At 35.5% G+C, this 15788-nt stretch overlaps 3 protein-coding genes across 3 annotated transcripts; 2 read left to right on the forward strand and 1 right to left on the reverse strand.

Moving 5' to 3' along the window:
* The first annotated feature begins 1461 nt into the window (after positions 1–1461).
* On the forward strand, positions 1462–4747 carry LOC118040094 (G-type lectin S-receptor-like serine/threonine-protein kinase At1g11300). Its single transcript, XM_035046956.2, has 7 exons — positions 1462–2752; positions 2920–3033; positions 3142–3341; positions 3420–3630; positions 3731–3968; positions 4054–4204; positions 4312–4747. The coding sequence occupies exons 1-7, from the start codon at positions 1462–1464 to the stop codon at positions 4618–4620; spliced, it is 2514 nt and encodes an 837-aa protein (XP_034902847.1). The 3' UTR covers positions 4621–4747.
* A 5125-nt stretch (positions 4748–9872) lies between these two features.
* Positions 9873–13617, forward strand: LOC118040093 (G-type lectin S-receptor-like serine/threonine-protein kinase B120). The gene is made up of 7 exons (XM_035046955.2): positions 9873–11340; positions 11789–11896; positions 11989–12227; positions 12316–12526; positions 12639–12876; positions 12959–13106; positions 13199–13617. The coding sequence occupies exons 1-7, from the start codon at positions 10044–10046 to the stop codon at positions 13505–13507; spliced, it is 2550 nt and encodes an 849-aa protein (XP_034902846.1). The 5' UTR covers positions 9873–10043; the 3' UTR covers positions 13508–13617.
* A 552-nt stretch (positions 13618–14169) lies between these two features.
* LOC140956066 (F-box/kelch-repeat protein At3g23880-like) lies at positions 14170–15506 on the reverse strand. Its single transcript, XM_073412231.1, has 3 exons — positions 15194–15506; positions 14810–15028; positions 14170–14714 (listed from the first exon to the last, which is right to left on the reverse strand). Exons 1-3 carry the CDS (start codon positions 15504–15506, stop codon positions 14170–14172), a joined length of 1077 nt encoding a protein of 358 aa, XP_073268332.1.
* Between the last annotated feature and the right edge of the window lie 282 nt (positions 15507–15788).

Genomic DNA, 15788 nt, shown 5'->3' on the forward strand with positions numbered 1-15788 from the left:
CCGTTATTAAGTTATAAGCCTGAAAAGATAAATAATGAGAGGGTGAGTTCATCAACTCAGTGAGTAGATAACATTCAATACACACACACGAGATAATACAACAATGAGAATTATATATACAATTATGGCTCTAGGTTAATTTTCTTAAAAACCCAAAATTTAACGGTTTTCCTGAAATCTAATCCATAATAAAAACAACTAATAAAATTGGTAATAGTTTACTAAATAACCCTTAATTATTCATCAAACTAATCTGGAAAATCTAATACTACAGTTAGGGACTAATCTGGAATTTATCATATTTTTAGGGCCAAATTGTAATTTTCGTCTAATTGGAGGACCAAACTAAACATATCATAAATTCATGACTATAGTAAAATTATGTCCATAATTCATCCTCGTTTCCATCCAGAACCTCGAATTATGCTCCAGGGACCATTCTGGAATTTTGTCATATTTTTAGGGTCAAATTGTAATTTTCATCAAATGGAGGACCGAACTAAAATTTATCATAAATCCATGAATATACTGAAATTCTGACCATAATTAATCCTCAATTCTATCCAGGATATCTCATTACACTCCAGGGACCATTCTTGAATTTTACTAAATTTTTAGGGTCAAATGGTAATTTTTGTCAAATTGGAGGACCAATTTGAAAGTTTTAAAATTTCATAACTATATAGTAATTTTGCCCATAATTCATATGTTATTCTGTTTAGAATCTCGGAATATGCTCCAGAGGCCAATTTGTAATTTTTGCAAATTGTAATTTTTTCCAAAGATTTTAAAATTGAATTATCGTCATCTTCAACCTCCAATCCAGAATTTCAACAGAAACCTACTGTTCTCTCCTGATTTCTAACTCAAAATTCATGATTCAAACAAAACTATAACTCAAAATCATCACAATCTTCCATAATCAACTAAATAATCAATTAACCACAACAATCAACCCCTAACATTCAATTTAATTCATCAATTAAATCCAAAACACAAATTTTCAAAACCCTAACATTCATCAAAACTGAAATTTAAACTTCAATAACACATATTTATACATTTAACAACCTAAATCTTATCTTTAAACTTATTTCCTCCCAATCTCTTCCTTTTCCCCTTATTTTCCTTTCTTTTCTCTTCTTCTTCCTCCCTTCTCTCTCACAGTTTGTTCTTTAAATTTTCAAATCCCTCTTTCTTCTTTTTTTTTTTCTATTTATATTTATCAATTAATTATCCAATTACTACTAAACCCCTCATTCATTTATTCTAACTTTTAAGCCTTCAAGGGTTTTATTGTATTTTTCAACTTATTTATTTCAAATCATTACACTTTTAATTGTCAAACATGGTCTTGATTGGAATTAAGAAAAAGGACAGGAAGAGAAATATTCTTGTTCATAACCTTTCTCTAAAAAGTCATTTAGCAATTTATTGCTCTTCCATTCTCATCAACAAGTTATGGCACTTGGAAACTGCAAAGTTGCAGTAGCTCTTCTTCTGTTTCTATCATGTTCCAGTTCATTTTATGGTGATGCAGGAGATACCATTACTCCTTCTCAATCCATCAAAGATCCAGAAGCTATAGTCTCTGCCGGCAATAGGTTCGAACTGGGATTTTTCAGCCCAGTTAACTCAACATATCGATATGTCGGAATATGGTACAGTAATATATCAGCAGAAACTCAAGTACTATGGGTGGCTAACAGAAACAAGCCAATCAACGATTCTTCTGGGATGATGACAATATCTGAAGATGGAAATCTTGTGGTTTTGAATGGTCAGGGAGAGGTTCTGTGGTCATCAAATGTTTCAATTGGGTTCAATCAATCAACTGCACAGCTTACTGATGATGGAAACCTTGTCTTGAAAGCTGGACCGAATGGAAACCTTGTATGGAAAAGTTTCGAGCAGCCTACGGATACTTCCTTACCAAAGATGAGACTTAGTGCTAACGCAAGAACAGGGAACAAGACACTGCTAATGTCATGGAGAAGCTCATCTGATCCTTCAGTTGGAAACTTCTCTGCTGGTGTCAATCCATTAGGAATTCCTGAGTTCTTCATCTGGTACAATGGTCATCCATTTTGGCGTAGTGGTCCATGGTGTGGCCAGAACTTTATTGGAATACCAGGAATGTATACTTCTGTCTATCTAAGTGGATTTACTCTACAAAATGAAGGAGATGGCACTTTCACTCTGAGTTCAATTCAAGACCCAGCTTCCCGATTAACGCATGTTTTGACTTCTGATGGAAAACTTACAGAACAATACTGGGATTATGGGAAGGGAGGTTGGACGTATGACTGGGAAGCTCCATCAACTGACTGTGATATTTATGGCAAGTGCGGGTCATTTGGAAGCTGCGATGCACAGAGTTCACCTGTCTGCACATGTTTAAAAGGGTTTGTTGCAAAAAATCAAGATGAATGGAACAAAGGAATTTGGACTAGCGGTTGTGTTAGGAGGACATTGTTGCAGTGTGATAGAATACAGAATGGTAGTGAAGTGGGAAAAGAAGATGGATTTATGAAGCTAGAGATGATGAAGGTGCCAACCTTTGCCGAGTACCGGTTAAATCCGTCCTCCGAACAAGAATGCAAAGATGAGTGCTTGAGGAATTGTTCCTGTGTCGCTTATTCATATTACAATGGTTTTGGCTGTATGGCATGGACAGGAAACTTGATTGATATACAAAAGTTCTCTGAAGGAGGGACAGATCTCAACATTCGCCTGGCGTATACAGAACTTGGTAATTGTTATAATATTTTTTAATTTTCATTCACTAGTGTTTCGTTTTTCAGGTGTGCATAACTAGTGTACATAAAAAAACTTACGTATCTGTATGAGGAAACACTGATAAGTTTTTTCATATTTCCTTTGCATTTTTGCCAAATAACCATCAGTACAATTTTTTAGTTGCAGATAACAAGAGAAACATGAAAGTAATCATCAGTATGTCAGTGATTGTAGGAGCCATTGCCATCTTCATCTGTGTGTTTTTTTCTTGGAAGTGGATGGGTACACATAGAGGTAATATGCTACGTCTTATTAGCTTACTGGACTTCTAAACTTTACAATTTTAACAAGTAAAGAAAAACAACATTCACAAATAATAACGATACTTCCACTTGAATTCAGAAAGGAAGTTGATAAGTGAGGAGACCTTAGCGTTCAAAACGAGAGAAGCACAAGGAACAGTTTTTGGTGGAAACTCGCCCGAAAACGTCAGGGAAGTTAAACTTGAACCCCTCTTCAAATTACAAATTCTTGAAACTGCTACAAACAACTTTGACATATCCAAGAAGCTTGGGCAGGGCGGCTTTGGTGCAGTATACAGGGTAATTCTTCTGGAACTAAAGCTGCTCTATAGTTATTTAGAGCAAATAGGTATTTATTGGTTTGATGTGAAATTGTAGGGAAAATTGCCAGATGGGCAGGAAATAGCTGTTAAAAGACTTTCTAAAACATCTGGTCAAGGGCTTGAAGAGTTTATGAATGAAGTCGTGGTGATTTCTAAACTCCAACACAGGAATCTTGTGAGGCTTCTTGGTTGCTGTGTTGAAGGAGAAGAGATGATGTTGGTTTATGAGTACCTGCCGAATAAAAGCTTGGATGCATTTCTCTTTGGTTAGAGCAACTGCCCTCTTTTGTTTAGCTACTACTTTTCTGGACTCATTTTCCTTTGCCCTTGTTTTCTGATGATTTTTTCTGGATACAATATGCTTAGATTCACTCAGGAAAGGACAACTACATTGGGAAAGACGCTTCGACATTATTAACGGGATTTGTCGAGGTCTTCTTTACCTTCACAGAGATTCTAGACTAAGAATTATTCATAGAGATCTGAAGCCAAGTAACATCTTATTGGACCGTGAGCTGAATCCCAAAATTTCAGACTTTGGAATGGCCAGGATTTTTTATGGCAATGAAGATCAAGTGAATACTACCAGGGTCGTTGGAACCTAGTAAGTATATATATTTTTTTTTTTCATTTTAACTCCTATTACCGTTTTGCTATTTTGAGCTCAGAAATCTCTGATCCTGATACAGTGGCTATATGTCCCCTGAATATTTAATGAAAGGAAGATTTTCAGAGAAATCAGATGTATTTAGCTTTGGAGTGTTGTTGCTGGAGATCGTAAGCGGAAGAAGGAACTCTAGTTTTTATGACAATGAGCATTCTTTGAGTCTTATAGGATTTGTATGTCTTTCCGCCTCCCTGCCTGAGATATATCTGCAAAGCTCCTTTCAATTTCTGATACTATTAAACTTGCAAACTCTTACTTGGATGGATTTTTATATTTTCAGGCTTGGAAACTGTGGAATGACGGTGACATTACAGCTGTGGTCGATCCTGCAATATCAGATCCAAGTTTTCAGGTGGAGATATTCCGATGCATACAGATTGGTCTGTTGTGTGTGCAAGAAGTGGCGAAAGACAGACCGGCAGTGTCTACCATCACTTCCATGCTAAATAGTGAAATTGTGGATCTTCCTCCTCCAAAGAAACCAGCATTTGTTGAAAGGCAGAGTTCCTTGGATACAGAGTCCATTACACAGAACCAAAAGATAAATTCCATTAACAATGTGACGATTTCTGATCTTAACGGCCGATAGAGTTCAGAACATGTTTACTTTTCTACAAGATATTAATATATTTTATCATTGTAAAATTTTATAGAACATTACATTGCTGGGTATGACTTGAGAAAATATTTACTACTCAGAGGAAAACTCAGACTGGCTGTCCTCTCCATCTTAATGCTGTTTCTTCAAAAAAAAAAAATTCGAAATGATGGCTTCTGTACCTCCTCCTTTAAGAAATGATGTGTTTTCATTTAGCAAAAAAAAATCCTAAATCGTGCTTAGCTTAAAGCAGTAATGTCAAAAGACAATGTGATCATCTTGGAGCTAGGCAGCACCTTGGTCTAGCGAAATCAATCTAAGACAAGATTGGAAAACAATGGCGTTGATGACACAAATGGTGCTGAAATTAAGAGAGGGCCAGTAGTAGCAAAATATTTTGTTCCTCTGAGAGGTTACACAATGAGCCAAGTAGATTCAATGTTATTAATATAGTCTCTTGCCAAAGCCGATATGGTCTCGAGGAGACAAGATGGAATGACTAGGCCGATAATATCTATACGAAACCAACGGTGAGAAAATGCTAAATGTATTATTGTTTTGGTAAATATATATATATATAACAAACAGATTCCAATTGGATTTTTAACCAGGTTTTGCTAGGTCACCTGAATTTTTAACTACCCTTATTTTTTTATAAACACAACCTGGTTCCAGCCCCGGATCAATCCATGAAGCTGAATCGAGTTTTAAAACTATGGCTAAGACGATTCGAACACCACCCCATGAGCTACCATTTGAACCCATCGCTCAAGTAGTGTAGAGGCATTCTATATGTTGGCTCATGCATTGCATTGCGCCAACTAATTTTTTTAAAAATATATTTTATATTTATTAAAAAATATATTCTAATTTAACTTGACAATAACTAAAAACTAGGATAAAAAATGAAAAAAAAATACTTTAATGCTTGTTAAAGAAATTTTTTCTTTGAAAGATAATGTAGTTATTTTACCATGTTGTAAAAAGTAAAAATTCTACAAAATCCTTGGATGTTTTTAATAGTAATTTAATTATTTTATTCTACTTAAAAAAAATGATAGAGATAGGTATGTCACTTATCAATCTAATAATGAGGAATAAAATAATGAGAAAAAACCAAATTATCTATGATAGCAAGGCCATTGATTTTATTTTTTTTTAAAATGTGAAATGATAATTACATTGTTACATGAATAATGATTTTACTTTGCTTGTTTATTATTATTATTATTAGTATTTAGTATTATTATGTTGTTGTTGTGTTATGTTGTTACATGTTGTATTGTCTCTGTTTTGAAGACTTGGCTTGCACACTAGTTTTCTTTGTCCTCCATTGACACTCTTGTCTAGGAGTGAGAAAAAAATCGATAAACTAATTAAACCAAGAAAATAAAAAAAAATAACTGAAAAAACCGAATAAAAAAAACTGAATTAACTGATTAAAAAATCACAAAAAATTTCAGTTCGGTTCGGTTTTGGTTTTAAAAGTTTGAAACCGATTGAACCGAACCGAACCAGTTCAACCAAGCCACACTTAAAAAAAAAAAAAAAATACCAATATAAATAGATAGCTTTTTCTAACCCTAAACCTAAAGGAGCATTCCCTAAACACATAACCAGCCACCCCTCCATTTGTTTTGCTCTCTGCATCTTTCCTTCTCTAATTTTAAGATTCTTAACCAACAGTCCCCCCATACAGGCACTGAGGCGCATACACAAACAGCTACTGAAAGGAAAGGGGGGACGGGTAGTGAGTTTAATAATCCACCCTTTCTATTCACTCTAGCCAGGCTTTCATCTGATACTTCAATTAGGGAGGAGAGGAAAATCAGTTTTTTCGATACAATCTCCTTGTCTTGCTGCACCGACATAGAGGAAAACTTCAGAATGAGACAGTGGGCTTAGCCAAATCCTGATTTCGTTTTCCTTCTCCTGGTCATCGAAAGCTCAAAGCTACTGGTTCTATTCTGTCATGCTCTATTCAAGTTCTTTCTACTCTCAAGTTACGTTTCAAGCAAACTCAAAAGAAAAAGAGGAAGCCCACGAAGCGGTAGCAACTACTTCTTCTGCTTCGTCTTGAAGCTAGAATCAATCCTTAGATTTCATACTTTTAAGGGAGAAAGTTGTGTATTTTGGCTTATACAGAAACAACATTATTTCATAGATTTTCAAGCTAGTATGCCGAACTGACTAGTTTAAAAGGAAAAAAACCGAATTGAATCAAACCGAAACTGGTTGATTTGAACCAGATTTTGGTTTAGTTCGATTCAAAAAAAAATTTAAAACATAACTTTTATTTGATTATTTATTTTGACCCAGAACCGACCGAACCAGAAATGCTCAAACCGTACTCTTGCCCTCCCCCAACATTTATCACGTTTGTCTCTAGCAAAAGTTTCTCTGAACTCTGAACTTTCTTGTGGTCTTTCTGAGTACTCGTCTCGATTCCGAGATTCCCACCTGTTTGGTGTTTTTCCTTGGAGCGACATGTGTAGGATAGGAAAGTCGTGATAGCAGAGCCATCCCTCACATGAATCACATTAGCAGCTACTGAGATTTTACCAATCTCCAAGCTCTAAACGTTTTTGGGTGTCTTAGTTTCCAAATTCCCTACTGATTTGACTCGGAATTGAGCACGAGGTGGGGTTCCCATTATGAATAACGCCAAATTTATCTTCAAAAGTATAGGAAAAATTGTAGCTGTTAAGTCGGGTTAGGTGAATGTTTGGAAATGTAACTTAGTTGCTTTTTAAAATATTTTTTATTTAGAAAAATATGTTAATATATTTTTTAAAATCATTTTTAGAATTAGTATATTAAAATAATTTAAAAACATAAAAAATATATTAATTCAAAAAACAAACAAAAAAAATATTTTAATTTTTTTTTAATATTTTTAAAATACAGTCCCAAACACGTTTTAGATGGCACTGCCTAATTCTGGACTTGAAGTGGTGGACATGGAGACCCTGGAAAACATGTGTGCCTTCAAACGCCATCTTCGAGGAATTTCCTGTCTTCTGGCTTCGGAATTTGGAATATGAATTTATGATTAGGAGATTATTTTAACATATTAATTTAAAAATTAATTTTAAAAATAAAAATATATTATTTTTAATATATTTTAAAAATCAACTGTTAGTATACTCTTAAATACCTCAAAAATCATAAATATGTCTACTTTCAACTAAAGAAATCTTAGGTAATATTACGTAAATGTAAGCATGAATTAGACCATCTTAGGTAAAATTATATATAAAAAAAAACATATTAAAAATATTAATATAATATTAAAAAAAAAACAACTTAAAAATAACATGAAAGCAAAGAGTAACTTCAATCGCTTCAACACACCCACTTCAAATGGTTTTGATCTCCAAAACTTTTGGAGGGTTAATTTAGGATTTGGTGGTAATATAGTTAAAAGTATTAGTATTTGTTTGAAAGTATAGTAAATATTATTTTTTAAAGTATTTTTTTTTTAAATATATTAGTATATTAAAATAGAATAGTTTATCCTATTCTGAGAATATAATACCGCAGCGACTTGGAAGCTTCTGATGGTCAACATTTTTTTTTCCTCTCTCCTACAACTTATAGAACACAAGCTGCCCATATTTGATTGTCTTTCCCAAGACGTGTTTGTTTTCAATCCAATGTTCTCAGCCTGCGAATTCAACTATGCCTTGTTGCATCCGCGACACAAGTTGAAGAATGGATGCCTAGTTGCCTACCCCACCAACTTTTTTTATAGTAAAACAAAAAAAAACATATGGATAAAAAAATGATCAATTTTCTCAATCGGATCCAGAAGCATCCACGATGGAGTCGCATGTATGTTTGTTATTGTTTTCCGTCCACTTAAATCGATATTCCATACAATGAAATGACATCGTGTAGGGGAATTCATAAAAAGTTTCATGAGAAAAATGGGGAAATTACACTTTACTTTTTTTTTTAATTATTATTTCAAGATAAACAATCAATAAACAGTGTTATTAAATCTTTTTTTTGACTTGATAAATAAATTAAGTTATTTATCAACCCAATCTAGATTGGATTTTAAAAATATCTAGTCAATCTGATTTTGATTTTAAAAAAATAAAATAAAATGATTTTGATTTAATGTTTTTAAAATATCAAAATAAAATTATTTTAAATTAACATCTATAAACAAAGCGAGATCAGGTTTAATAACATTTGCAAATAAGATCTTCCGTTTTTTTTTTGTTTTTTTTTTTTAAAAAAAAAGATCTTCCGTTTTTTTAACTTACGCAATCTTGATTTTATTTTTTATTTTTTATTGTTTTAAATAAAGAAAGTTAGGTATTTCGTGGAAACTTCATGGTCATGATGATATGGACCTACATATTCCTCATGTAGGTTCCCTTCCATGCATTACATTCCAAATCTAGGGCCATTAATTGCGATGGACTCCACAACTTTATTCTCCTAATACCCAAGATATTTAACTAATTAATAAACACTCCTCAGCCGCCAAAGCTTGCTTCGTTCATAATGTCGCCGGCGACAAAAATATTTCAGGTGGGGATTTGCTAAAGAAACCTTTTCTTTTTCGATTTATTTTTCTTTCATCATCACCTTGACGGTACCATGAGCTTCACTTCTGAAGGATTAACCCAAGAAAGGAAGAAACCGTCCACTTTGAGGCTCTGGCATTGGCAGCAATGTCTTCTGGTCAAAACACAAAATCCTTGACGATATATTTTCCGATCTTTTAATTTTTGGCTATGAAAAAAATCCTATTATATGTATTTTATAAGTAGGAAATTGCAAGGATCTTTAAAGAGGATGTTGAATTATTATTTACTGTAGGTAAAGTTTGGTGCAAAGTTACATTCTATTTCTAATTAATTTAGCAAATGTGAACTTGTCCTCAAAATCTTATATTATTGATGCAAAACAAGGAGAAGAAAATCAAATGTGAACTTAGGATATATATATATTATTCCGAATCATAATTAATTATCATCTACCACGTGGAGGTAGTTAAAAAGAAATAAAAAAGAAATATTGTGTCCTTGCAAGAAGTCGTCATTCTCCACTAATGTCAATGGCATGTGGCATTGAACTTTCTTGACTATTATACCTCCCAAGATTCTCCTCCTTTCTAGGTCAAAGATTGGAACGATCTCTGCTATGAAGGTACATTGTTTCTGTAGGGTCAAGGGTGTTCCACATGTCAAAGGTTTTTAAAGTCTAACTTGTCAGCCTAGGTAGCTTTCGCTATAGTCAGCTTCCACCAAAACCACTAGCTAGATGTTTTGCCTTCTGGGGATTCTCCTCCCGTGAATTTAAAAGCCCATGACAAAAAATCTGTGTGTTTCTTCTTCTTCTAAGTTTCTAGTTCTTTATTTTCTCGAGGTCTTTGTAGTTCTCAAAGGTTGTAAGGAATGATCACCATGAGCAGGAGCCCTGTTATTGTTTTTTTCTTCTCCTTGTCCTATTTCTTGTTGTTTCTAGCTCCCTCTTGCCATGCTGCGAATAATACGCTAACCAAAGGCCAATCGATTAAAGATGGTGAAACCTTGATATCAGTTGATGAAAACTTTGAGTTGGGATTCTTTAGCCCTGGAAATTCCACTTCAAGATATGTTGGTGTTAGGTATTCCAAGATTGAGGACCAGGCTGTCATCTGGGTTGCTAATAGAGACAATCCAATATCTGGTACTGATGGAGTCTTGAGGATCGGTGAAGATGGGGATTTGTTGGTTGTAGATGGAAATGGAAGTTCAGTTTGGTCAAGTAATGCTTTAGTTGTGTCTAGTAACACAGCATTAATGCTTGACACTACAGGCAATCTTATTCTCTCAAGCAATGATAGTATTGGTGACACAGATAAGGCCTATTGGCAAAGCTTCAATAATCCTACCGATACATATCTGCCAGGCATGAAAGTGCTTATAGGTTCTGCAGAGATTCATGCCTTCACTTCATGGAAATCTACAAGCGATCCTTCACCAGGAAACTTCACCATGGGAGTTGATCCTCGCGGAGCACCACAAATAGTGGTTTGGGAGCAATCCAGAAGAAGGTGGAGAAGTGGGCATTGGAATGGGCTAATATTCTCAGGTGTGCCATATATGGCGGCTTTAACCACTTACCGATATGGATTTAAGACCACTCTTGAAAACGATGGAAAGTATTATCTTACATACAATCCACCAGATCCTTCTGAATTGATGAAGTTTCTAATAACTTGGAATGGGTTTGAAGAGCAGAAAAGGTGGAATAAAAGTACAAAGGCGTGGCAAGTAATACAATCACAGCCTTCTGAAGTGTGCGAGAATTACAATCACTGTGGCAATTTTGGAGTCTGTACTTCATCGGGATCTCCCAACTGCAGATGTCTAGAAGGGTTTCAGCCAAGGCATCCAGATCAGTGGAGACTAGGAAATTGGTCAGGAGGATGTGAAAGAAGGTCTCCTTTACAGTGCCCGAGGAACACTAGTAATGGTGGAGAAGATAGGTTCAAAGCAGTAAGGTGCATGAAGTTGCCTGATTTTGCAGATGTGTATCGACTCTCCTCGGATGATTGCAAAAAAACGTGTCTAAATAACTGTTCGTGTAAGGCGTATGCGCACCTCAATGCGATTGGATGCATGATATGGAATGGGGACTTGACTGATGTCCAGAATTATATCAAAAGTGGGAACACCCTGTACATGCGCCTTGCATATTCTGAATTTGGTAGAGTGAACTCTCTCATTCTTTTGTTTTCATTATTTCTGTAGTTTATAATCAGAATTCACAGAGAAGAAGATAGAATTTATAGTTTCAATTATATTGTTATCATTCCAAACAAACAAGGCCTATCGACTGATCTATGAGCCCTTTCTGGGTTTATCAACACAATGGTGGGTGGCCCCAAGACAGCACTAAATTGCAACACATGATCCAAGTTTCTGTACTTCTTCTGATCATCATTCTGTCTAAAGAAAAACCCCACAACATGCAGGAACATGGTCACGAAAAGGTTAAGATGCAGAGTCATCCTTATAGTTAGGCATATAGTAAAACTTGTTTGTCAACACAACGGATATAATAAAATCAGATGAAGAAAAAGCATGTGCAATTTTGCAAGATTTTATTTAAGTTACATTATATATTTATGTTCTGCTTTGTTTCCTCAATATAGATCACAGCAGGATGTCTACGTATGTGATAGTACTGATAGTTTTGGCTGGACTGGCCTTCCTAGCCATCTGTATATGGCTACTGTGGATGCTCAAAAAGAAACTCAAAGGTAAGATTCTCAAGAAATCCAGAATTATAATTAAGATATCTTCGAATCTTGATCAAGATATGAATTTCTTACTTCTGAATTTTACTCTTCAGTTTTGCCAACAGCTACCCCAACTTCAATGTCGACAAATCATGAATTACAAGTTTATGATTTGAGCAGAAGTAAAGAGTATCCAACAGATCTTTCTGGACCTGGTGACCTTGTTATAGAAGGGAGCCAAGTAAATGGTCCAGATTTGCCAATGTTCAATTTCAACTGTGTTGCAGCTGCAACAAACAATTTTTCTGAAGAAAACAAGCTTGGGCAGGGGGGATTTGGCCCTGTTTACAAGGTGAATATTTTATGTTATACATGTATCAGAATACAAGAGAAGATGAATTCTAGTGCTAAAGCTTGCTATTCTTCGAATTGATTACCAGGGCAAGCTTCCTGGAGGAGAGGAAATAGCAGTAAAGAGGCTTTCAAAAATCTCTGGCCAAGGCTTGCAGGAGTTCAAGAATGAAATTATTCTGATTGCCAAATTGCAGCATAGAAATCTTGTTCGATTATTGGGATGCAGCATTCAGGGTGATGAGAAGATGCTGATTTATGAATATATGCCAAATAAAAGCCTGGATTACTTCCTTTTTGGTGAGTTTCTCTTGACATTAAGTGCTTAAATGAAAAGGCTAGTTAAAGCACCGAATAATGATCTATACCAGGCTCGTTAATTGTTTCTGATTTCCTATGATGACAATGGCAGACCCTGAGAAGCAAGGGCTATTAGAGTGGAATAAACGTTTCGAAATAATTGAAGGGATCGCCAGAGGCCTTCTTTATCTCCATAGAGATTCAAGACTACGAATCATTCACCGGGACCTGAAGGCTAGTAACATTTTGTTGGACGAGGGAATGAACCCAAAGATTTCAGACTTTGGCATGGCCAGAATATTTGGGGCAAACCAAAATGAAATAAACACAAACAGAGTTGTTGGCACATAGTAAGTTTTAAATCCATGAGATGAACTGTATTCTACTCTAATCAACAATATGATTTTTCTGACCGTTTCTTTTATCTTGCAGCGGTTATATGGCACCCGAATACGCCATGGAAGGCCTATTCTCTGTGAAGTCTGATGTTTATAGCTTTGGAGTATTACTCCTAGAGATTGTCAGTGGCCGAAGGAATACTAGCTTCCGTATGACAGATCACGTTATCCTTCTTGCTTATGTAAGTTCATTTACAATGAGATTCACCAGAACCAGAACGTTTTTTGACTGCTAATTCTCCCCTTATCTGATCCAATTTCTGATGGATTGCAGGCATGGGATCTTTGGAGTGAAGGTAAAGCGATGGAGATGGTTGATCCTTCCATCCGAGATTCATGTAACGAAAACGAAGTGTTGAGATGCATACAACTCGGTATGTTGTGTGTGCAAGATTCTGCACTTCATAGACCAAAAATGGCATCTGTTGTACTCATGCTGGAGAGCAGCACAACAAGCATTCCATTGCCTAAGGAACCCACTTTTACTTCTGTCAGAGCCTCTACAGATACAGAAACTTTTATGGAAGCACAAGAAATCACTTCGTCGAATGACTTGACAGTTTCAATGGTAGCAGGCAGATGATTACAGTGTTTCTCTTTCTGTTGTTTTTTATTGCTTTTTTCACATGTCTATAAAGTTAGTTCAGCTGAAAAACAGAGTCCATGTATAGGTCACTTATTAATCAACTTCGTACAAAAACAAACTACTCTTTATTCTTTATAAATTGATACTAGGGTTTGTTTTAATCCAACTTTTTCTATGTTCCTAGGGAGAAATTTTCAACCATAAGCAACGAGGTTGTGGATTGAGAGCAGGCTAGTTACAGGCTTAAGCCAAGAGCACTTTCACAAGCAGAAACTGTCACCAAAAATACTGTGGCCAATCAATCATGTGTTCAAATCAGCCAGCAATCCTTACCACTTTTTAAATGTAAATTATTCATCACCTGTATATAAAACAAAGGATATTTTAAGCTGATAGATCTTCCTACCTACTTAAGAATGTTTCATCATAGGAAATTCTATATTTGTGGCCTAGAGAAAGTTGAAAATTCTCAGGTGTAAATCATAGACTGGAAACATTTATAAATATTTTATTCTACTAGATTGAATATTCATTGCAACTAGAAGTTCAAGAATTCGTCTAAAAATCATTAATGCAAGTTGTTTCATTGGACAACAAGTCATTCATGTAAAATCCCAGATATAAAGTCACTAACACTAAAATCTAACTCAAAGCAAGAATTAAACGAAAACAGTTGATACAGCGAAAAATACCGATTCACTAGCATGGATTAGATTTTGTTTGATGAAAAGCAAAGTTTTCATAATCTTCTGATCACTTATTGCTGTGGAGCATTGATCCCTCCTGCATTCTTTCTTCATGATGGCAGATAGCGAATCAAAGCTTGCAACAGAACAAACTGCTTCGACTTCGGACCCAACCCTGCTGGGTAGAGTTACTTTTCTGAAACTTTTACTTCCTGGATCATACCAAACAAAAACGTTGGAATCACTTGAAATCAAAACCTCTCCGTCCTTGGAAACCATAATTGGCTGGAGAAAGGAATTTTGCAGATTCGAAGGAAGCGAGGTCTTCGCAATTACAATCTCTTTAGTCCAAGAATCCTTGACTCCATATTCTTTCATCACCCATATGTCAAGATTATACAAAGTCATACTGTCACATATAAAGAGACAATCTCTTAGGACTCCCAAGGTCATCTCTGTAGTATCCCTCCTGAAGCCATTCGGTGGCGACATTGGCCTAATCTTTTTGCTGTCGATATCTAAAGCACATATCAAATCAGCATCTCCATAGTCATCAAGGTTAAGAATCCCAATGAAGAGCTCCATTCAGAGAAACACCAAAGAATTTCTTTACAATCTGGGAATGGAATCTCCCCAATACTTTTCCACTCACTGTCTCCAAATATGCAAATTTCACCTTCTGAACGCAGAATAGAAGTAGGATAAGTAAGTTTCTTACGGGTTATTCTTAAAACCATGTAATGATTGCTTTCAGGACTAAATCCGAACCCAAAAACCACATCCCAATATCGTTTGCCCTCTCTGTTTTTCCTTCTTGCAGTTCGCAGGAGTCCTGACAATGTTCACCCGTCACTGGATTACAAAGGTAAAAAACTTTCTTCGAAATTTTTTATCAAAACAAACAAAGCAAGCCGTTGCATGAGCCCACCAGTTCGACATGACAGGTAGGGAGATTGTTTTTGGTGTTTTAACTTCATGACGTTATTGCGAACTGAACCTGATTCGAGATCAACCACGTAAAAATCGTTCGGAGCAAGGGCTGCAGCTTTCCTGGAAACACATGACGGTGGCGAGCGAAGGACAAGCATGGATTGAGCTCTTTCACGTTGAAATTCAGATAAGTACGAGTCCGAGAGTAAATTGCGCCAGGTCCTGCATACACACCTATATTGAATTTTGCTTTTCAAGGGAGTTGCAAGAGAATGTCTGCGGTTATATCGTCCGGAAGCCACAGACATTGACCAGTCTGCATCTTGAGCTTGGTTGCCACCATGCTTGGCTCTATATCTTCTACCTCCGTGGCTCTTCATGGTGATCCTAGCGTAAGAAAACTCTAACTTATAAATTTAAAGTTCACTGATTTCTTAATAAGAATTATTTATATAGTAGCTAAATCAATCTAACTTAGGAAATCCAAATCCAAATAAAATTTTAAAATCTAATTAGAAAAGTAATCAGAAAATAACCAGGACAACTTCAGGAGTTTTACTTTGCATTGGTGAAGGAATACGTTAATTCCGCAGGCCTATGGGACTTTCCTTTTTAAGTAAATTATAACCAAGTCCCTGTCATTTCGATGAATGTTGTAAGTT

Source organism: Populus alba, chromosome 11 (genome assembly GCF_005239225.2).
Source record: "Populus alba chromosome 11, ASM523922v2, whole genome shotgun sequence".
Taxonomy (NCBI): domain Eukaryota; kingdom Viridiplantae; phylum Streptophyta; class Magnoliopsida; order Malpighiales; family Salicaceae; genus Populus; species Populus alba.